At 54.6% G+C, this 15,471-nt stretch overlaps 1 protein-coding gene across 14 annotated transcripts in view; it reads right to left on the bottom strand.

Annotated features, from left to right (window-relative positions):
• The window catches only part of Kif1a (kinesin family member 1A), an 88,635-nt gene that overhangs the window by 3,492 nt on the left and 69,672 nt on the right, over positions 1-15,471 (bottom strand). For 11 of the 14 annotated variants that reach the window (XM_013118453.2, XM_005077207.3, XM_013118455.2 and 8 more), the window contains 10 exons: positions 7,504-7,618; positions 6,509-6,642; positions 5,191-5,252; positions 4,724-4,869; positions 4,132-4,332; positions 3,481-3,558; positions 2,831-2,955; positions 1,602-1,754; positions 974-1,166; positions 13-131 (listed from right to left, as the gene is read on the bottom strand). In XM_013118453.2, the coding sequence (XP_012973907.1) occupies positions 13-131; positions 974-1,166; positions 1,602-1,754; positions 2,831-2,955; positions 3,481-3,558; positions 4,132-4,332; positions 4,724-4,869; positions 5,191-5,252; positions 6,509-6,642; positions 7,504-7,618 (1,326 nt within the window). Of the gene's footprint in view, positions 1-12; positions 132-973; positions 1,167-1,601; positions 1,755-2,830; positions 2,956-3,480; positions 3,559-4,131; positions 4,333-4,723; positions 4,870-5,190; positions 5,253-6,508; positions 6,643-7,503; positions 7,619-8,663; positions 8,688-15,471 lie in introns of all 14 variants that reach the window. The other 3 variants (XM_013118454.2, XM_040752999.1, XM_013118459.3) reach the window with 1 other exon arrangement.

Here is a 15,471-nt window from a genome sequence, read left to right as displayed (position 1 = left end):
CCCAGCACGTACCGGATGGTCCCAGCCAGGAGTGGGTTGAAGGCATACAGCCAGTCGTGCATGTCCTTGTCACTGTTGGCCTGCAGCAGGATGCCCCGGTGCTCAGTGCACACAGCAAACGTGTTGGGTGTCTGTGAAGGGAAGCTGCTGGAGAGAAGGCTCTGTGGGGACATGGCCCCTCCAATTCCCAGGAAAGAGCTTTAAGAGTGACTGGGGGGGAGAGATGGCCAACCAGCCACAGCACAGCACCCTGCCCCCTGGGGGAGGGGTGGGGCTAGCTTCTCTGGGAAACACACACTTTGTCCTGTCCACACAGGCATGCAGCTCCATTCTGGAAGCCTCTGCGGTCAGGAAACTTGTTTTAGTTCTGTTCGTGCTGCTGCTCTGTGTCCCCCTGGGAACGACTCTGCCCTTAATGGGCCATATATATATATATATACACATATATATACACATATACATATACATATACATATACATATACATATACATATACATATACATATACATATACATACATACATACATACATATATATATATATATATATATATCTGCCTGGGACCCTGGCTGAAGTGTCCCATTCAGCCATGCCCTCTGTGTTCACGTAACTTGCTCTCACCACAGGGAATATCCAGCAGGCACTGTAGCCTCATTCCACAGGCTAGGAGAGCCTTCCCTCCAACCATACTGCCAGGAGCTGGCTCCCACACTTCTGGGGCACTGTTGGCTTCTGGAGGGCCACAGGTTAATAATGCCTTGGGAATGAGCACTTGTTGGGACTGTGAGACTCTGCCTAACCTGCCAGGGTCCTCGGGAACCCCAGGACGGGACCTAGCTATAGGTCATTGTATGGGTAAATGGCAATGCCTGCCACCACCAATAGTTACCAGGACAGGCCAAGGGCTATAGCCAAAGAGGGGAGAGTGGACACCTCCTTTGGTGAACTCAGTGCGTCTGAGCTGGGCCTCACCTTCAGCATGGCCTGCTGGTCCTCGCTGTACTCCACCTGGGCAGTGGAGAGGTTGAGCACAAATCTCTCCACGGAGTCCTTGTCACTGTTGTACATGTAGGCATAGGGGCGCCGCACCACGACAAAGCGCTTGGCCCAGCCAGCTGTGTGTGGTTCCAGGAAGTGCAAGTACCCCTTCTTGGAGACGATTGGGCTGTGAGGTAGAGACACATCTGTTGGCTCAGGACCCTTGGGCAGGCAGGCAGTCGGGATAGGGGAACCAACACGGGGGTCACACCCTATCACCCTGCATTAGGCCCTCAAGAAGGAGACCAGGTATGAAGGGGATATCCAAGAACAGAGCCACCAACTCGTATCTGGGATAAGTCCCCCAATTTTCAGTGGGGAGATTTGGGGGGAAAAACTACAGTCCCAGAGCTGTTACCCAGTGCCCAGTGTCCACTAGGTCCCCATCTCTGTCCATTCACAGCTCTCCACTCTCCGATTGTTACCGCCTCTGTGCCCAGAGGGGCCGTCTGCCTTGTCCATAGGTGAGGGGTCCCCTGGCACTAAACTCCGCCCTGCACACACGCCAGGGCTGGGTGCCTATGTCTAGACAACTTCTGACTGAGGCAAGGACCTTGCGTACCTGACTCGGATCTCTTGGATGTCAGGGACCAGCAGGCGCTGGGGCTCCTCGTCCGCCTCTGTTGCCCGAGCTGGGGAGGGAGTCTTCTTGGAATCGATTTCTGGCAGGAGCTCGGGCTCTGGGCTGGCAGGCCGGGAGCAGGGCTGGGGGGTCCTAGAAATACAAGGTAACGTTGTTTTCTGCCAGGGTTCTTCAAGGGACTAGTGTTCCCTGGGAATGTCCTCCTCAGAGCTGCTGGGGGAAAGTCCAGGGACTGTCTGGCTGAGTCACAGGAGGAGTTCCCGGGTTTCAGAGTCCCCCTGGCTCTGGGGCTGCTGGGCTGGGTGAGGAGGTTCCACAGCCACTGTGGCCCAGCCAGGGTAGGCTCTGCATTGCTGGGGAGACAGCACTCCCTTCTTCAGGACATTCTCCAGTGTCGGCTCTGTATAAAAGCCCCCCTTCCCTTCCTCTCTAAAATCACCCCTGTTGCTCAGTGGTGGCTCTGTGTTCTTGGGGCACAGCAGTAGACTTGCCAGGACAGGACAAGGTGACTCATGATGAGCGAGTGTTCCACACCTTCTATTTGCTTGTTTGTTTTGTTTGTTTGATTTTTAACTGGAAAGTCCAAAACATTCTTTTAAAAAATCATTCTTAAAAAAAAAAAGAATAAAGGGCTGGAGAGATGGCTCAGTAGTTAAGAGCTTTGGCTGTTCTCCCAGAGGTCCTGAGTTCAATTCCCAGAAACCACATGGTGGCTCACAGCCATCTGCAATGAGATCTTGTGCCCTCTTCTGGCCTGCTGGGATACATGCAGACAGAACACTGTATACATAATAAATAAAAATAAAAATAAAAAGAATGAAAATGGCCAGAACTCTTAGCAATCAAAGACGCGGCAACGGAGGTGGGATTTCCTTTCCACACTGCTCTGTAGCCTCAGTCCCTCAAGTTCTGTTCCATTCCCTTTTGTTCCCGGAGTGTTTTAAGAGCCCCGTCCCTGGAAAGGGGGTGTCTCTGTTCTTGTGTTTCTGGGTTTATTCACCAATATATCTTTCATTCGTGCCAGCAAGGAGATAGAGGGCTCATTGTGGCTGTGTGAGCTAGACAGACTCGGGTACTCCAAGAAGGCCCGGGCCTCCTTCTTTCAGGCCCTGCCTTTTCCTGAGGCCCCTCGCCCACTTTCTCCATTCCTGAGTGCCAGCAGTTACTCAGGTGTGAGCCGCATCCCCAGGAGTGCAGAGCCCACTCACCTCACGTCAGCGGCACCGTAGCGTCCTTCAATCAGAGAGGGGCAAGTGGAGGAGGGAGTGAGCGTAGCTGCACCCAGAGGAGACATGGACGGGTCCCGCATCAGGGTGACCGACATCTCAGACAGCTGCAGGAGACAGAAAGTCCTCCTCAGCTGGACCTCTGGGCCTCGAGGAGGAGGGGGCTGGCCTGTCTTTAACTTTCCGCTTAGTGTGCCCTCGCTCCCGCTTCTCCCAGCTCAAGGTGTTCCTTGCTTTTGTACCCCTGGCCTTCTTCTAACGCCTACACAGTCCCAACTGTTCCTCCCAGGGCTTCAGACTGCTCTGGCCCGGGTGGGTCCCCTTCAGAGACTGTGGGGTGGTGGGTGGGGCATGAGATTCTGGAGTTGGTAGGAGCCTGCAGGATGAGGGTCCAGGGAAAGAAGATAACGTCAAGGGAATGGGAAGAGAGCAGAAGACAGGGCCTGGGGAGACCTGGGTCAGGCCCTCACTCACACCCCGGCCTCCTCAGATCCCAGGCCCAGAGAAACCAGCCGTTGAGCTGTGAGGTACCTCGCTGGGCCATGGGATCTGAGATCCTAAGAACACCCTCCTTGCGTTTGCCTGGCAGGACCAGGACCACCTGACTGTGGGCCTCTGGGGCCTGTACCTACCTTGCTCTCGCTGGCACTGACGCAGACGTGGCTGTGGGTGTACTCTCTGTTGAATGTGTGCATGAGGAGTCGTAAGCACTGTAGGCAGAGAGCACATGGTCGGACCCAAGGCCGCACGAGGCCTCCACCCACCCTGCTCCAACAGAGAGCACATGGTCGGACCCGAGGCCGCACGGGGCCTCCACCCACCCTGCTCCAACAGAGAGCACATGGTCGGACCCGAGGCCGCACGGGGCCTCCACCCACCCTTTCCAAATTGTCAGACGGGAGTTGCTGAAGAATAGGCTGGGGGCGGGCAACCATGGGGGTGGGGCAGATTAGGGTGGGAACTCCCACACGGCTTTCAGGGAGTCCATGACTTAGCGTCACCTACAGACACAATGCCTCCCTAGTGGCTCGTCAAGCAACAAGGACTGACCCTGCATGGAGGCAGTGAGCTAGCTACCGAGTGGTTCGGGGATTTAAGAGATGATCTATAAAAGGCCTCAAGCTGAGGGCTCTGAAGGAGAGTAAAGTGGGGTGAGGTAGCAGGCAAGGAACTAACTGACCCCTAGCCCCCCCCCCCTGCAAGTTCCTGGCAACTCAGACTGGAGTTGGCCACAGGCCAGGTTGGGCACCGCCACGGCCACAACACCCACCAGTATAGCCTACCTTGACCGCCAGTTCTCTCTGCCTCTCGTTGGGGGCCTCCAGAGGTGACGGCTGACCCTCGGCTGACAGTGGGGACGAGGCGCCTGAGGAGCTGCGGGACTCAGAGTCCTCACTGGAGGCTAGGGACAGCGCCTCAGGGCCAGGGCGCTGTGTGGTCTCCAGCTTCTCCCGTAGGAGCAGGTAGTGCCGCGTCTTCTCCACCTGCCACGGGAACCAAGGTAAGAGACGGCACCAGCCAGAGCAGGTGGCCAGCGACCCCGCACAGCAGCGAGGCCTTCTGGTGAGGTGTGGAAAAGTCTCCCCTGCCCGGGTTATGGCTGGTAACCCCAGGGACACACTGATGGCAGCACTCAGGAGACACAGGCAAGCCTTGTGGTCCCCCTCATAGTTAGCCATTCCCATGAGGCTCATGGGCCCTGTCGTGGGCAGTAGGGAACTATGCTTCTGTATTCCGCTCCCCACGTGCACCCTCAGGATGCACCCAGCAACGCCACCTCCAGGGGGCGCCTTCCTGGCTCCCCTTGGGCTTCATTCTGGGTAACAGCTGGCTGACTGCTCTTGCTTTTTGGTCTCCAGTGGCTCCCATGCTCACCTCCTGTAGCAGGCTCAGCTTTTCCAGCTCCCACTGGTGGTCCAGGATCAGGCTGTCACTCCGAGGCCTCCAGCCAGCCAGGTTCTCCTCACCCCGGACGTAGGCTACCGATGTGTCCAGCACGCGCCGGCGACGGCGCTGCATTCCTGCATGGGGATCGACACTCTAGCATTCTGACAGAAAGACGTCAGGATTCTCCAAAGTTCTTTCCTGTATGGGCTCAAGATCGGCTCCCCTGGGCCTCACCCGCAAGAAGCTAACGGTCCCTTTCCCAGGAGACTATGACATAGGTGGCCACAGCAGCTAGCAAACTTGGCCCCTCCTATCCACCCTTCCATCTGAGGACATCCTGGAGGCTGGAGGGAGAGCACTTGTACTCTGTAGAGCGAGACTCCCAACTTAGCAGAGGCCAGGGAGAGTGGAGGCTAAGCTAGTCCCAGCAAAGAGTAATCAAGACAGTCTCCTACCTGGGCTACCTGCATCTGCCACGTGGCAGAGGCTGAGCTCGTACACACCAGTCACACGGTTGCTGAGGGAGCAGAGGGAGAGGTCACATCATTAGTCAGCACAGCGATGGGGACAGATCACCACCATTGACGCATTCTGGGCATAGATCTCATCACAGCCTAAGGCAGGTAGCCTGCCTCAGGTTGTGGTATGTCACATCCTGAGCTGCGGTCCCCATGCCAGTCTTCGGGGACCTCAGCTTTGTGAACTAAGTAGCCCTTCTGGAAGCTGGAACTGCTTGGGGAGTTGGAGGACACAGACATGAACACATCTGTCGCCCAGATCCTCAGCTGTTGTGGGATATCCCTTTACACTGTGAGAAGACATGTTGCTGTGACTGATTCAATAATAGCTAGGCAGAATTTTGGGGGCAGAGAGAATGCTGGGAAGAGAGGGAGTCGTGGAGGAAGCATGGCATGTAGGAGATGAGGTAACAAGCCATGAGTCACGTGGCAGCATGTAAATTAACAGAAATGGGTTAGTTTAAGTTATAAGAGCTAGTTAAAGACAAGCCTAAGCATTGGTCAAGCCTTCATAATTAATAATAAATCTCCATGTGGTTATTTGGGAGCTGGCTGGTGGGACAGAGAAAGACTTGCTACATTCAGTGCCAGACATCATCAGTCCCCTGAGGTCTTCATACCCACAGAGAAGCCCTCCTGTTCTTATGATGCCAATGCCACCAAGGCTACCAACATAACCTCTCATGCAGCTGAGCCTTGATGGCCACTGAGTCCTGATCCTTTTGACTGTGCCCAGATTTGGCCCAGTCCCTGGTTCCATGTGGTAGATTCGTGGCCTGCACAGAGCTGGTTCTAGTTCACTCCACCCCCCCCCACACACTCATTCAGCTTTTCCTGTGAGCTGGAAGCAGACCCACGGGCAGAGTTACCTAGGGTAGTAGAATTACAGGGCACCATGGGGAGGCTGGTGTGCATAGGCCTCTCTACTTCCCATGGAGAACAGAGGGCTCCCTCATGCCTGCTTGACATGATGCATGTCCCCTACATGTGCTTCCACTGCCTGGCAGGGGCGACTGAAGGCAGCGAGCGGAGGGTGGGTGGTTGGTCCTCACCCCAGCAACCTGTGCTATGGAACTCAGGAGGGGGCTCTTGACACAGGAGTGTCTGTCTCCTGGGGGACACCCAGGACTGTTCTCGAGTCCAACATTGTTTCCGCTTGCCCAGGGTGGGAAGAGGCGGTCCTCTCCTATCCCTTTAGTGAGTTCCCCTCTTTAAAAGCACAGGCTCCCCACTTTGCCCACCCTAGTGAACTCACCCTTCTGTGGCCCTCAGGCTCCCACTGCCAAACAGGTTGCGAATGGAGCGTGAGGCTGGCAGCTTGGCGTCACGAGAGTAGAAAACCATACAGAAGTCCTTGGTGATGACAGCTGGCTGGGTGCAGTTCTCCATCTGTGACAGATGACAGAGGTCATGAGTATAGAGATGGTCCAGAGTGCCCAGGTCCCTGATCAACCAGGCATAATGCCCATCTTTCCCTACCTTCCTCTAGGACATAAGAACTACCACTGAAGCCTGTTAATGCCTGCTCCTGACCCTGGGCAGAATCCCAGGGAAGAGAGCCAGGGCTCTGCCCCTCACTGCTGAAGAAAGGGCTAGCAAGGATCTCGGAGCACTAGACCTACTCTGCCCTCCGGCGGTAAAGCCATAAACCAGGTGCAGAGCCTGAAATCTTCTTGTATATCAAGGCCAAACTTGGCCACTCTCACTCTTGACTCTAGAAGGCCACAGCAAATTCCTTTCTGCTGATGCTGGGTGCCTCCAGCTGTGCATGGTGGGCTTTTCACAGCAAATGTGATATCCAGAGTGATTTGTCTCTATGTAGGAGCGGTGCCCTTCAGGCGCAAGGCTCCCGCCATCTCCAAGCGTCTCCTTGGAGGCTGCGGCCAGGTGGAAGCACTCACACTCTGGCTCTACCTGCGCCTCAGAAAAGGCCAGCAGACGTCTGGCCATAGCCTGGTGGCTGTAGGCCTGCAGGGAGGAGCAACAGTAAAGGGCTTCTAGTTTTGTACTTTCTGGAATATTGATATAATGTCTGGTGATGATGCAGCCGCGCTGTAGTCTCAAAACTGAAACGCACACACTAACAATATAGGTGTCTACTAGTTCAGCATTGCTGCGGAAGGCATACGGGTTTCCTCAAGGACCTGAGGCATTCTCTGAGAATAGAGTGGGGTCACCAGACCTCAGTGTCACTTTGCAAGGCCTTGAGTTATCGGGGGTGGGGGGCTAATGTGGACGTGGGTGTCTTGCCTCAATGTAGGCAGAGAGGGTCATGTAGATTTTCTCCCGGTAGGGGGTGACACGATTCAGCAGGAGAGAGTTATGCATGGAGCTGTCCCAGGCTGCCTCAAACTGGTAGAAGGTCCTAGAAGAAAGCAGACGAGGTAAAGGCCAACGTGTGGGGTTGCTCTCGGCGGGAGTGGGAACATGCAGGCAGACACAGATAGAGGAGAACTGTAGGGAGATCACAGAGTCACAGGCTGGGAAGCTTGGATGGCACCAAGAAGGGCAGACCCCTCCTCACTCAGACCCGGGACCGAGCAGGGACCTCCGTGGGGCCATTTCCTGCCAGCCCCAGCTTCCTCAACTCCACAGCGTGGCCTGGGAGAACCCTCAGAGGACACACCAAGGGCAAGGAGGAAGGGGAGGAGGCTGTCTCAGCCTCAGTCTGAGCAAGGAGGCATCACCGGGGAGCTTTAGCCCAGCCCTGCCATTGAGACTCGCGCTGCCAGGGGGAGGCCCTGAGGGAGGATGCTTGGAGTGGAGACAGTGGCCTGTGAGCAGCATCCCACGGGCTCCGGACAGCAGTCCCATGGGAATAGCAACTTGGGGCTTTCATCTGTCCCTATCTCCAGCAAGGCTCAGATTTGCCCACCGTGGCTCAGGGTGGCTGTCAAGAGCCTAGGACTTTGCATCTACCATAGGGGCCCCTGCACTACAATCCCTGTAGGCCTCTCCTCTGGAAGACGGCATCTGTTCTATTTATCCAAGGTTCCCAGGGGGAAATTTGCCTCAGTTCGTAGCATGGCCACTCCACAGCCCCACTCCATCCAAGCACCCTCGCTGACACACAGTTCACAGGTCAGGCGGCAGCCCACTCTCCCACCACCTCATGGCCAGGCCGTTCAAGGATGCCAGCAGGCTCCCTGAGGTGCCTGGCCATGTGAGAGCCTGGCTGGTACTGCCTTTCTTCCTGTACGACACTGTCCAGGGAAAGGATACGGGGCCAACAGGTCGGGGGCATGGAACAAAGCAGGCTGGACAGGGCCACTGTCAGACACGCCACTAAGGAGAGGTCTGAGGCAAGAGGGGACAGCGGACACCCGGAACAGGGCAAAGGGCAGGCAGCACTGGAGGAAAGGGGGAAGGGGGATGGAGCAAGCGAGGGCAGGAGAGAATGGTGCCTGTACCTAGTGTCATTTCCGAAGGAAACGCTAAGGGCGCAGCCAGGACACACGCACACACACAGAAGAGAGCAAGACGTCAGAACAGGCCCTCCATGGCCAGCACAGCTGCTGAGGGGCCCCCTGGAGCCCCAGCCCAGCCCCATGGATGCCCTATGTCCTCATGAAACTGCTTCCAGCTGTGACCACAGGGGTCAGCTATATCTCTGCTGTTTCCTTGTGGTGTGTAGGGCAGCAAACGTCCCCACTTCATCGCGGTGTCCTTCAGAACCAAGGAGCTAACACGTGAGTGAGGAGAGCAGGGGTTGGCATGGGGCATCTTAGAGCCAGTGTCACTGTTACAGCGATGCCAGGGTCGGACCATCACTGTCATCTTGCTTGGACCCCGAACCTGTATCTACCATCCTTTGCCTTCAAAGCTTCTGAGTGGCGCGCGCGTGTGTGTGTGTGTGTGTGTGTGTGTGTGTGTGTGTGGTGAGTACAGAGACCCTCTAGCCATTGGAATCAGTATGGCCGCCCCAGTTTGGACTCCCCCTCAGGGACTGAGCCCCAGGCCTGTCCTTGCCCCTCAGCCCTGAGTGAAACATCTAGAAGAATGAGTCTGGCCAGGCTAGTTGTGGTTTTCAAGCTTCTCTGGGGGTGCTCCTGGAAATAGAGTGGGCTCTGCCAGCTAGGCCTAAGGTGGCCTTAGCTCAGCCCAGGTGAGAGAAAACAAGACCGTGACCCTTGAGTGTGTTGGTGGAGGACATTGCAAACCCCAGCAAAATGGAATATTTCCCAAGTCCTGACTGGCGGATCCCTATTTGAGGCAGATTTGACTCCACTTGGACCATTTTCTGTAGCAGGACTGGCCTTGTCAAACATTACCCTATCTTACAGTGGCCAGATGGCCAGCCAGAACAGGCTTCCAAATCAACACAGCCATGAAGCTTCTGGCAAGTCACATCCAAATGATGGTCAATCCCTAGCCTTGGAGGTCATCTGCTGTCCTCTGGGGGGCTGCACACATGAGGCCTTATGACCAGCTGCTACCCTCCACCAGCCATGGCTTAATGTCATGGGACACAGACCGAGGGCCCCAAGGAATGTCCCTGAAGTCTCTGTTGAGGGAAGTCACCCTGCCCGAGAGTGGGCAAGCTGGGGGGTGGCACAGGGGAAGCAGAGGACTGCCACCTTTGTGGGACCCTCCAAACATGCAAGCCATTATGTGGAACCCATGACTTACTGCCATTTTCAGTAATTAGAAAAACAGAATTCAGAGAAGTTGAGGTGCCCTACACAGGAAGGCCCAGGACAAGGACAATGGGGAGGCCCTAGGAGGTGCAGTGGGCTTCACATGGAGTTCAGGATCCTCTTGGATCACTGGGCATCAGGTACCCCAGGGGAAGCCTGAACCTCCGCTACGCAACCTCTTCTTACAGGGTGACATTTAGCCAATGGCTTGGAGATGTGACCCAGCATTCCTGCACGTCCTGTTGTGAGGCATCCGCAGGGGGGAGGACAGTGTCGAGACATGCGGCCTCCAGGAGTGAGTGGCACTAAATATGGTTGCCAGAGCTTCTCCATGACTGAGCTCTGATGGCTAAGAGTGAACAGAGCGTGTCCATGCACCTTCATGTCACGTGCTGCCTGTGTGTCACTTTCTAATTCTGCGGGCAAGAGGCCTTCTCCAGGTGCAAACCTCCCTACCCTCAACTCACAGTGAACCAGAACTTAAGAGTCCAAACACTCTTTTCTTAGCCACCCAAGCTCAGATAGTTTCCTAGAGCATCAGAAAATAGATCAATACACTATGAGAACAGTCCAAACAGCTGAGACCCTACACTAGAACCACTCAGGAACTTGTTAGGGTATGCATTCTTGAGCCTCACCCAAGACCACTGAGTCAGAAACTCTGGCTGGTGTCTCTTGTGAATGGAGAACCTCAGCTGACCCCGAACAGCATCTGCTATCTGCTCTGCTCTCCATCACCTTGCAGACCAAGGCCTAAGGCAGGCGAAGTCCCTCCCAGCTCCATCAACAGTGCTCTGGCTGTTACCCCTCTGGTGCCATCTGAGTCCATGTCTATTGTGCATATTCCCTTGGCTTCCCCATAGACATGGCATTCCTGGAACCTTGTTCCAATGGAACAGATGTGAAATGGCTAATCTGCACCATTGAGAAAGTGGGGCAGGTAACATAGGGTCTTCCAAAGGAAAAGGTGGCCAGCAAGGCTCCTTCTAAAGCCAGAGCCAGAGCCCAAGGATGCAGTAGCTTGGACCTTCAGGCAATGTCCTGCCTCCAACTGGCTTCTTTGACTTGGAGGGCACCAGGAGGCCTACTAAGTGATTCTCTTCTCTCCAAGGGGGCACAGCTGCCCTTGCAAGCCTACAAACAGGACAGCCAAATGCACATCTGGGATACAGCAAGTAAGGGATGACCCATGTACCAAGCACTGCACTCACTATACAAGGGTTGCCCACGGCCAGGACGGTGGGTGCTGTGTAGACACACACTGTCTACCTCCATTATCATCACAGACAGGCTGCAGGGACCTGGGCAGGTGACTCCATGCCACCACAGATTTGGAAATTAGAAACACGCCTTCCCCCAGTCTGACCAGAATGATACGTCCTAGGGAAGGCAGATGCACTTCTTGCCCGGCCTCCAGAGGGCAGGCCATGAACACACCAGGCCCTACAGAGCACCAGATCTACTGCCCGTGATACTGTGAAAGGAAAGAGCACACTGTCAGATTGGAATGGAGTCCCTTGTGTCAACTATGACAACTAATGGATAAAGCCAGGAGGCCGTGGAGGGAAGCTTCTCACCACAAACTGCCCGCAAATGACTGTCACAAGACAGGCAAAGCCATGAACTTGTACAGATACTGCTGCAAGGACAGCTGTCCAGCTTGTCCATCCAACCTGCTACTGACGTCTCATGGTATTGATCACTGTGACTAAAGGTCACTGTTTCAAAATACCTGATGTAATAAAAAAAGAAAAAAACCTTAAAAAAGACTTTGTCTTGCTCATGCTCTCTGAATAAGCCTGTGGATTATGATGACACGTGTGTTCCCGTGAGAGTTTGTAAATAAATGTCAAAGCTCTCTGCCTGTTGCTGACGGCTATGGAAGTGTATTTAAAATGCCCTGGGAAGTATGTTTCAAGAGGGGGAGACCCAGGTCCTCCAAGGAAGTCACCTCCCAGGCTCACGTCTGTCACAAGTCCCCAGACTACAGCCAGGGCAGTTCCTCCCCCCATGGGGACTTGATGTCATTACTCACGACAAACTGAGAACAAGGGAAGTGCTCCAATGACCCTGGAGATCCCGTGTAAGAGGTCTGGATATGACACCATACACAGCCAAGCACAATTCCCACCCATAGCTCCAGCTCTGATGGCCCAGGACAGACAATGACAATATGCAGCTGGACCCTCCCCCAGGACTGAAATGGCAGTAGTACAACTAGGCCAAGTTGCTGCCACCAAAAACATCCCGGGAGGCTGGAGCAGCCACCTTAGGGAGCTCCACCCCAAGCCCGCCCTGCAGGCTTCTGGCGGCTCTCCACCCCTCTGACTGGACCCTGGTCATCCTGGCTTACTTTCCCCACTCTTCAAGGCCGCCTATGCGTTCCTCCGAGCAGTCCCTCATTTGGGGAAACTATGAAGCTAGAACCCGAAGCCGTATTCACCAGATCAAGACAGGGAAAGGGAAGATCTGAGATAAGCAGGGGAGGGGAGTGCCTAAAGGAGGGTGATGCTGAGCAGGAAGCCTGCCAAGGGTGTGGGCTGAGGAGCTGGGGTGACAAGCAGGCCAGTGGGGGGCGCATATTTGCAGAGAGCCTCTCCCTGATACACAGACCAAGGAATGTACAGGACCCTGAAGTGCAGGGTGTGACCCAATTCAAGGTCTATCTGGGAAGTACTGGGGCCATAGGCCAGCAGAGGCAGCCAGAGCTGGTAATAGCTTCTGTACCTAGAAGACAGCCTTCTTCCCATGACTCCCGGGACCACACTGCCAGGCCCAGTGTGAAGTCACTATCTTTGGAGGAGGAGGACTCTGGGCAGACCTACCTTTAGGGAAATCCTGGTCAGTCGCCCCTGACAATCCTCTTGTATTCATAGGATCCCTTTCTACTCTCAGCCTGGTTGAATTCCTCCTTCCTGATGCTCTGTCTCCCATGGGCCTACCCCTCACCATGGAGATTCAAGGGTTGGATCCTGATGCAAAACTCTGTTACCCGCCCACACCCAAACCCCACCCCCGGGGGCTCAGGGCAAGGACAGAGCTCAGTTAGCAACTGCAGAGGGGTTGGGGTGGACGAAATAGGCCTTGGGTCTCTGGACCCACAGTTCCTAATGTCAAATCAGATGCAGCTCACGGAGGGATGCCTCAGAGAGTGAATGTTATGGGCTCACAAATGTATCAGGGGAGGGATACAGGGAACTAGGCTTCCATGAGACCCCGCATCTGACCCTCCCCAGGAGGCTGGAGAACTCTTGGAGCATTAGAAAGAAAGAGAGTTCTGAAGCCAGGTGGATGAAGAGATCCAAGATTCGGCTGCTTCTCTACTTCTTGTGGACGCTGAAGAAGGACCTGGCTTTAGAGGCCCTGTTGCCCTTCATGCCCATTGGGCAGGAGGGGCAGAGGGCAGATTGTCTTTTAAAATGTGGATATGTCATTAACACCCATGCTGACACTCCACAACTCTCATGGAGTTCCTGTGTGTGATAAACCACTGCATTTCTACATCAAATGCCACTGTCAGTGACGATAATGGGAGACTAGGTCTGAGTGAGGCCTTTGCATGAATCAGCTAATGCATCTCAGCCTGTAGCTCATGACTCCCCACCCTCAGGGCAGAAGTAACCCCCAGAAAGTTCTGGCACGTACATGTCCCTCTTTAGTTAGCTCTGGCTCAGCTGTGTGGTTCCAAGATCACATGGGATAACACTTCTCCCATTCATGACCACGATGGTGTTACCAGCCACCACAACGGATCCTTTCCTGTCCTGTAGAACTGGATTTGGGAGGAAGCTAAAGTTCCAGACTAAGGACTTCCTGGACTTCCTTCCTTCCTTCCTTCCTTCCTTCCTTCCTTCCTTCCTTCCTTCCTTCCTTCCTTCTCTCTCAAGCCCCAGGCCTGTTACTAACACATCTAATTTTAGAATATTTTTAGAATGAATGGGAGGGACCACTCCAAGAAGGTCAAACCCCGGTGCATAAGCAGGAGCTCATGAGACTTGTGGGCTGAGGAAGGACCAAAGAGAAAACAACCAGGTCCCTCCTCTGCATGGTGCCAGGGTTTCTTTGCTCATCCAGAAGCCCCATGGAGGCACTAGATGTTTGTAGCTGGCGCTATCTGGTCCAGTTAAAAAGACCTCTCAAACACACAGAGGCCGCCAGCAGACGGAAGCCCAGCTCTATTTGGTTTCAGCATGGATTTGCCTCCAGAGCCAGCCCAACACACCCCCTCCTCTAGCAACCCCGCCTAGCTGATCTTGGTAGGGAGAATGCTCAGACTTGGCAGGGTTATGTCCCCTGCTTGAGTGTGGCCACCACTGAAGTTGTCTCGTGATGAGGTTTCTGCCTCATTTAGTCCCAGGTACCAAGGGAGTATCCACTAATCTCTTAGCCCATAGTATCATGTGAAAAAGATCTAGTCAATAACTCAGATGTGTCCCACATGCCTAGCCCAGGGAATATGCTTCAGAGAAACACAGTCTCATAACCCATGGAGTCTCCTTCTGAGGCCCTAACTCCCATGTACCCAGGCAAGACAGCAAATGAACACTATCCGTACTGACTGTTACAGCCATGACCTGCCAAGGATACAACCCGAAGTCTGCCTGTGTCTACTCTTTTCTAGATCCCATGTGGGTGGTGCAGCTTAAAGATCCAAGTGTTCATGATTTTAAGAAAACTGATTCACGAGAGAGATAACCACCAGGAAGCTCTGGCCACCGTCCTGCAAGTGCCCAGAAGGTAACACCTTGGTCTTCCATTCAGAACAGCCCCAAGTTCTCCCTGGACCCAGTATGGACTCGAGACTTGGAGGTTATCCTTTCCCAGTGATCACTGAGTCCCAGCATAGGCCAGTGTGTTCAGGGACCTCCTCTAGCCAGAGGAAAGGAAGCTTCAGCAATCTCCCCTACCAGGACTCAGCACTGACAAGTGAGTCTGAAACGGGTGCGAGCCATGTTCCAGAGCCTGTCAGCCTTCTCATGGAGCTAGTGCCTGCCACTTCCAAAACCCAGGCCGAGGCCATGGCTGGAGTAGAGAGGCTAGAGTGACGTCCCTCTTCCTGACTTGTTCTGGAAAGGGCTCCTGGGCAGCTGCAGAGCACATGGGGGCTGGGAGTCTCCTGGCAGTGGGTCCTGTCTGCCCCTTCCCCATGCTCCAGGCTCTGCCTGCTATGGCCCCTTGCAGGAAGTGGCTGGCCCTTGGGAGCTGGTGCGGCCCAGCAGCCGGGTTGTCCAGCCTACATGCAGGAGATGTCTGCACCCGCTGTGGCCAGGCTAGAGGTTGGCATAGAAGGCAAGGCAGGGGTGGGGGGAGCAGGAGGCCGGCCAGTGTCTACAGAGGCAGAGAACTACAAAAGCAGCCGAACTCAGGAGTCAAGGCTAGAGGAGGCAGGAGAGACTCAGCCAGGAATCTGGGGCTGGGGCAGGAAAACAGAAATAAACCAAGAATGCTACTCCAAGGAAATGAAATTCAAAGGAGGGAGAAACAGGAAGGAGCAAGTTATGAGTTGAAAAGGCTAGAAATTAAAAGTTTAGGGTTGTGTAGGTGACCAGGGAAGGAACAGGGAAGGTAAGAGGCTGAAATC

The sequence above is a fragment of the Mesocricetus auratus genome, unplaced genomic scaffold (assembly GCF_017639785.1).
Source record: "Mesocricetus auratus isolate SY011 unplaced genomic scaffold, BCM_Maur_2.0 Super-Scaffold_100010, whole genome shotgun sequence".
In the NCBI taxonomy this organism is placed as follows: domain Eukaryota; kingdom Metazoa; phylum Chordata; class Mammalia; order Rodentia; family Cricetidae; genus Mesocricetus; species Mesocricetus auratus.
Note: the sequence above shows the minus strand (reverse complement) of the source record. Positions and strands in the feature narration are given on the sequence as shown.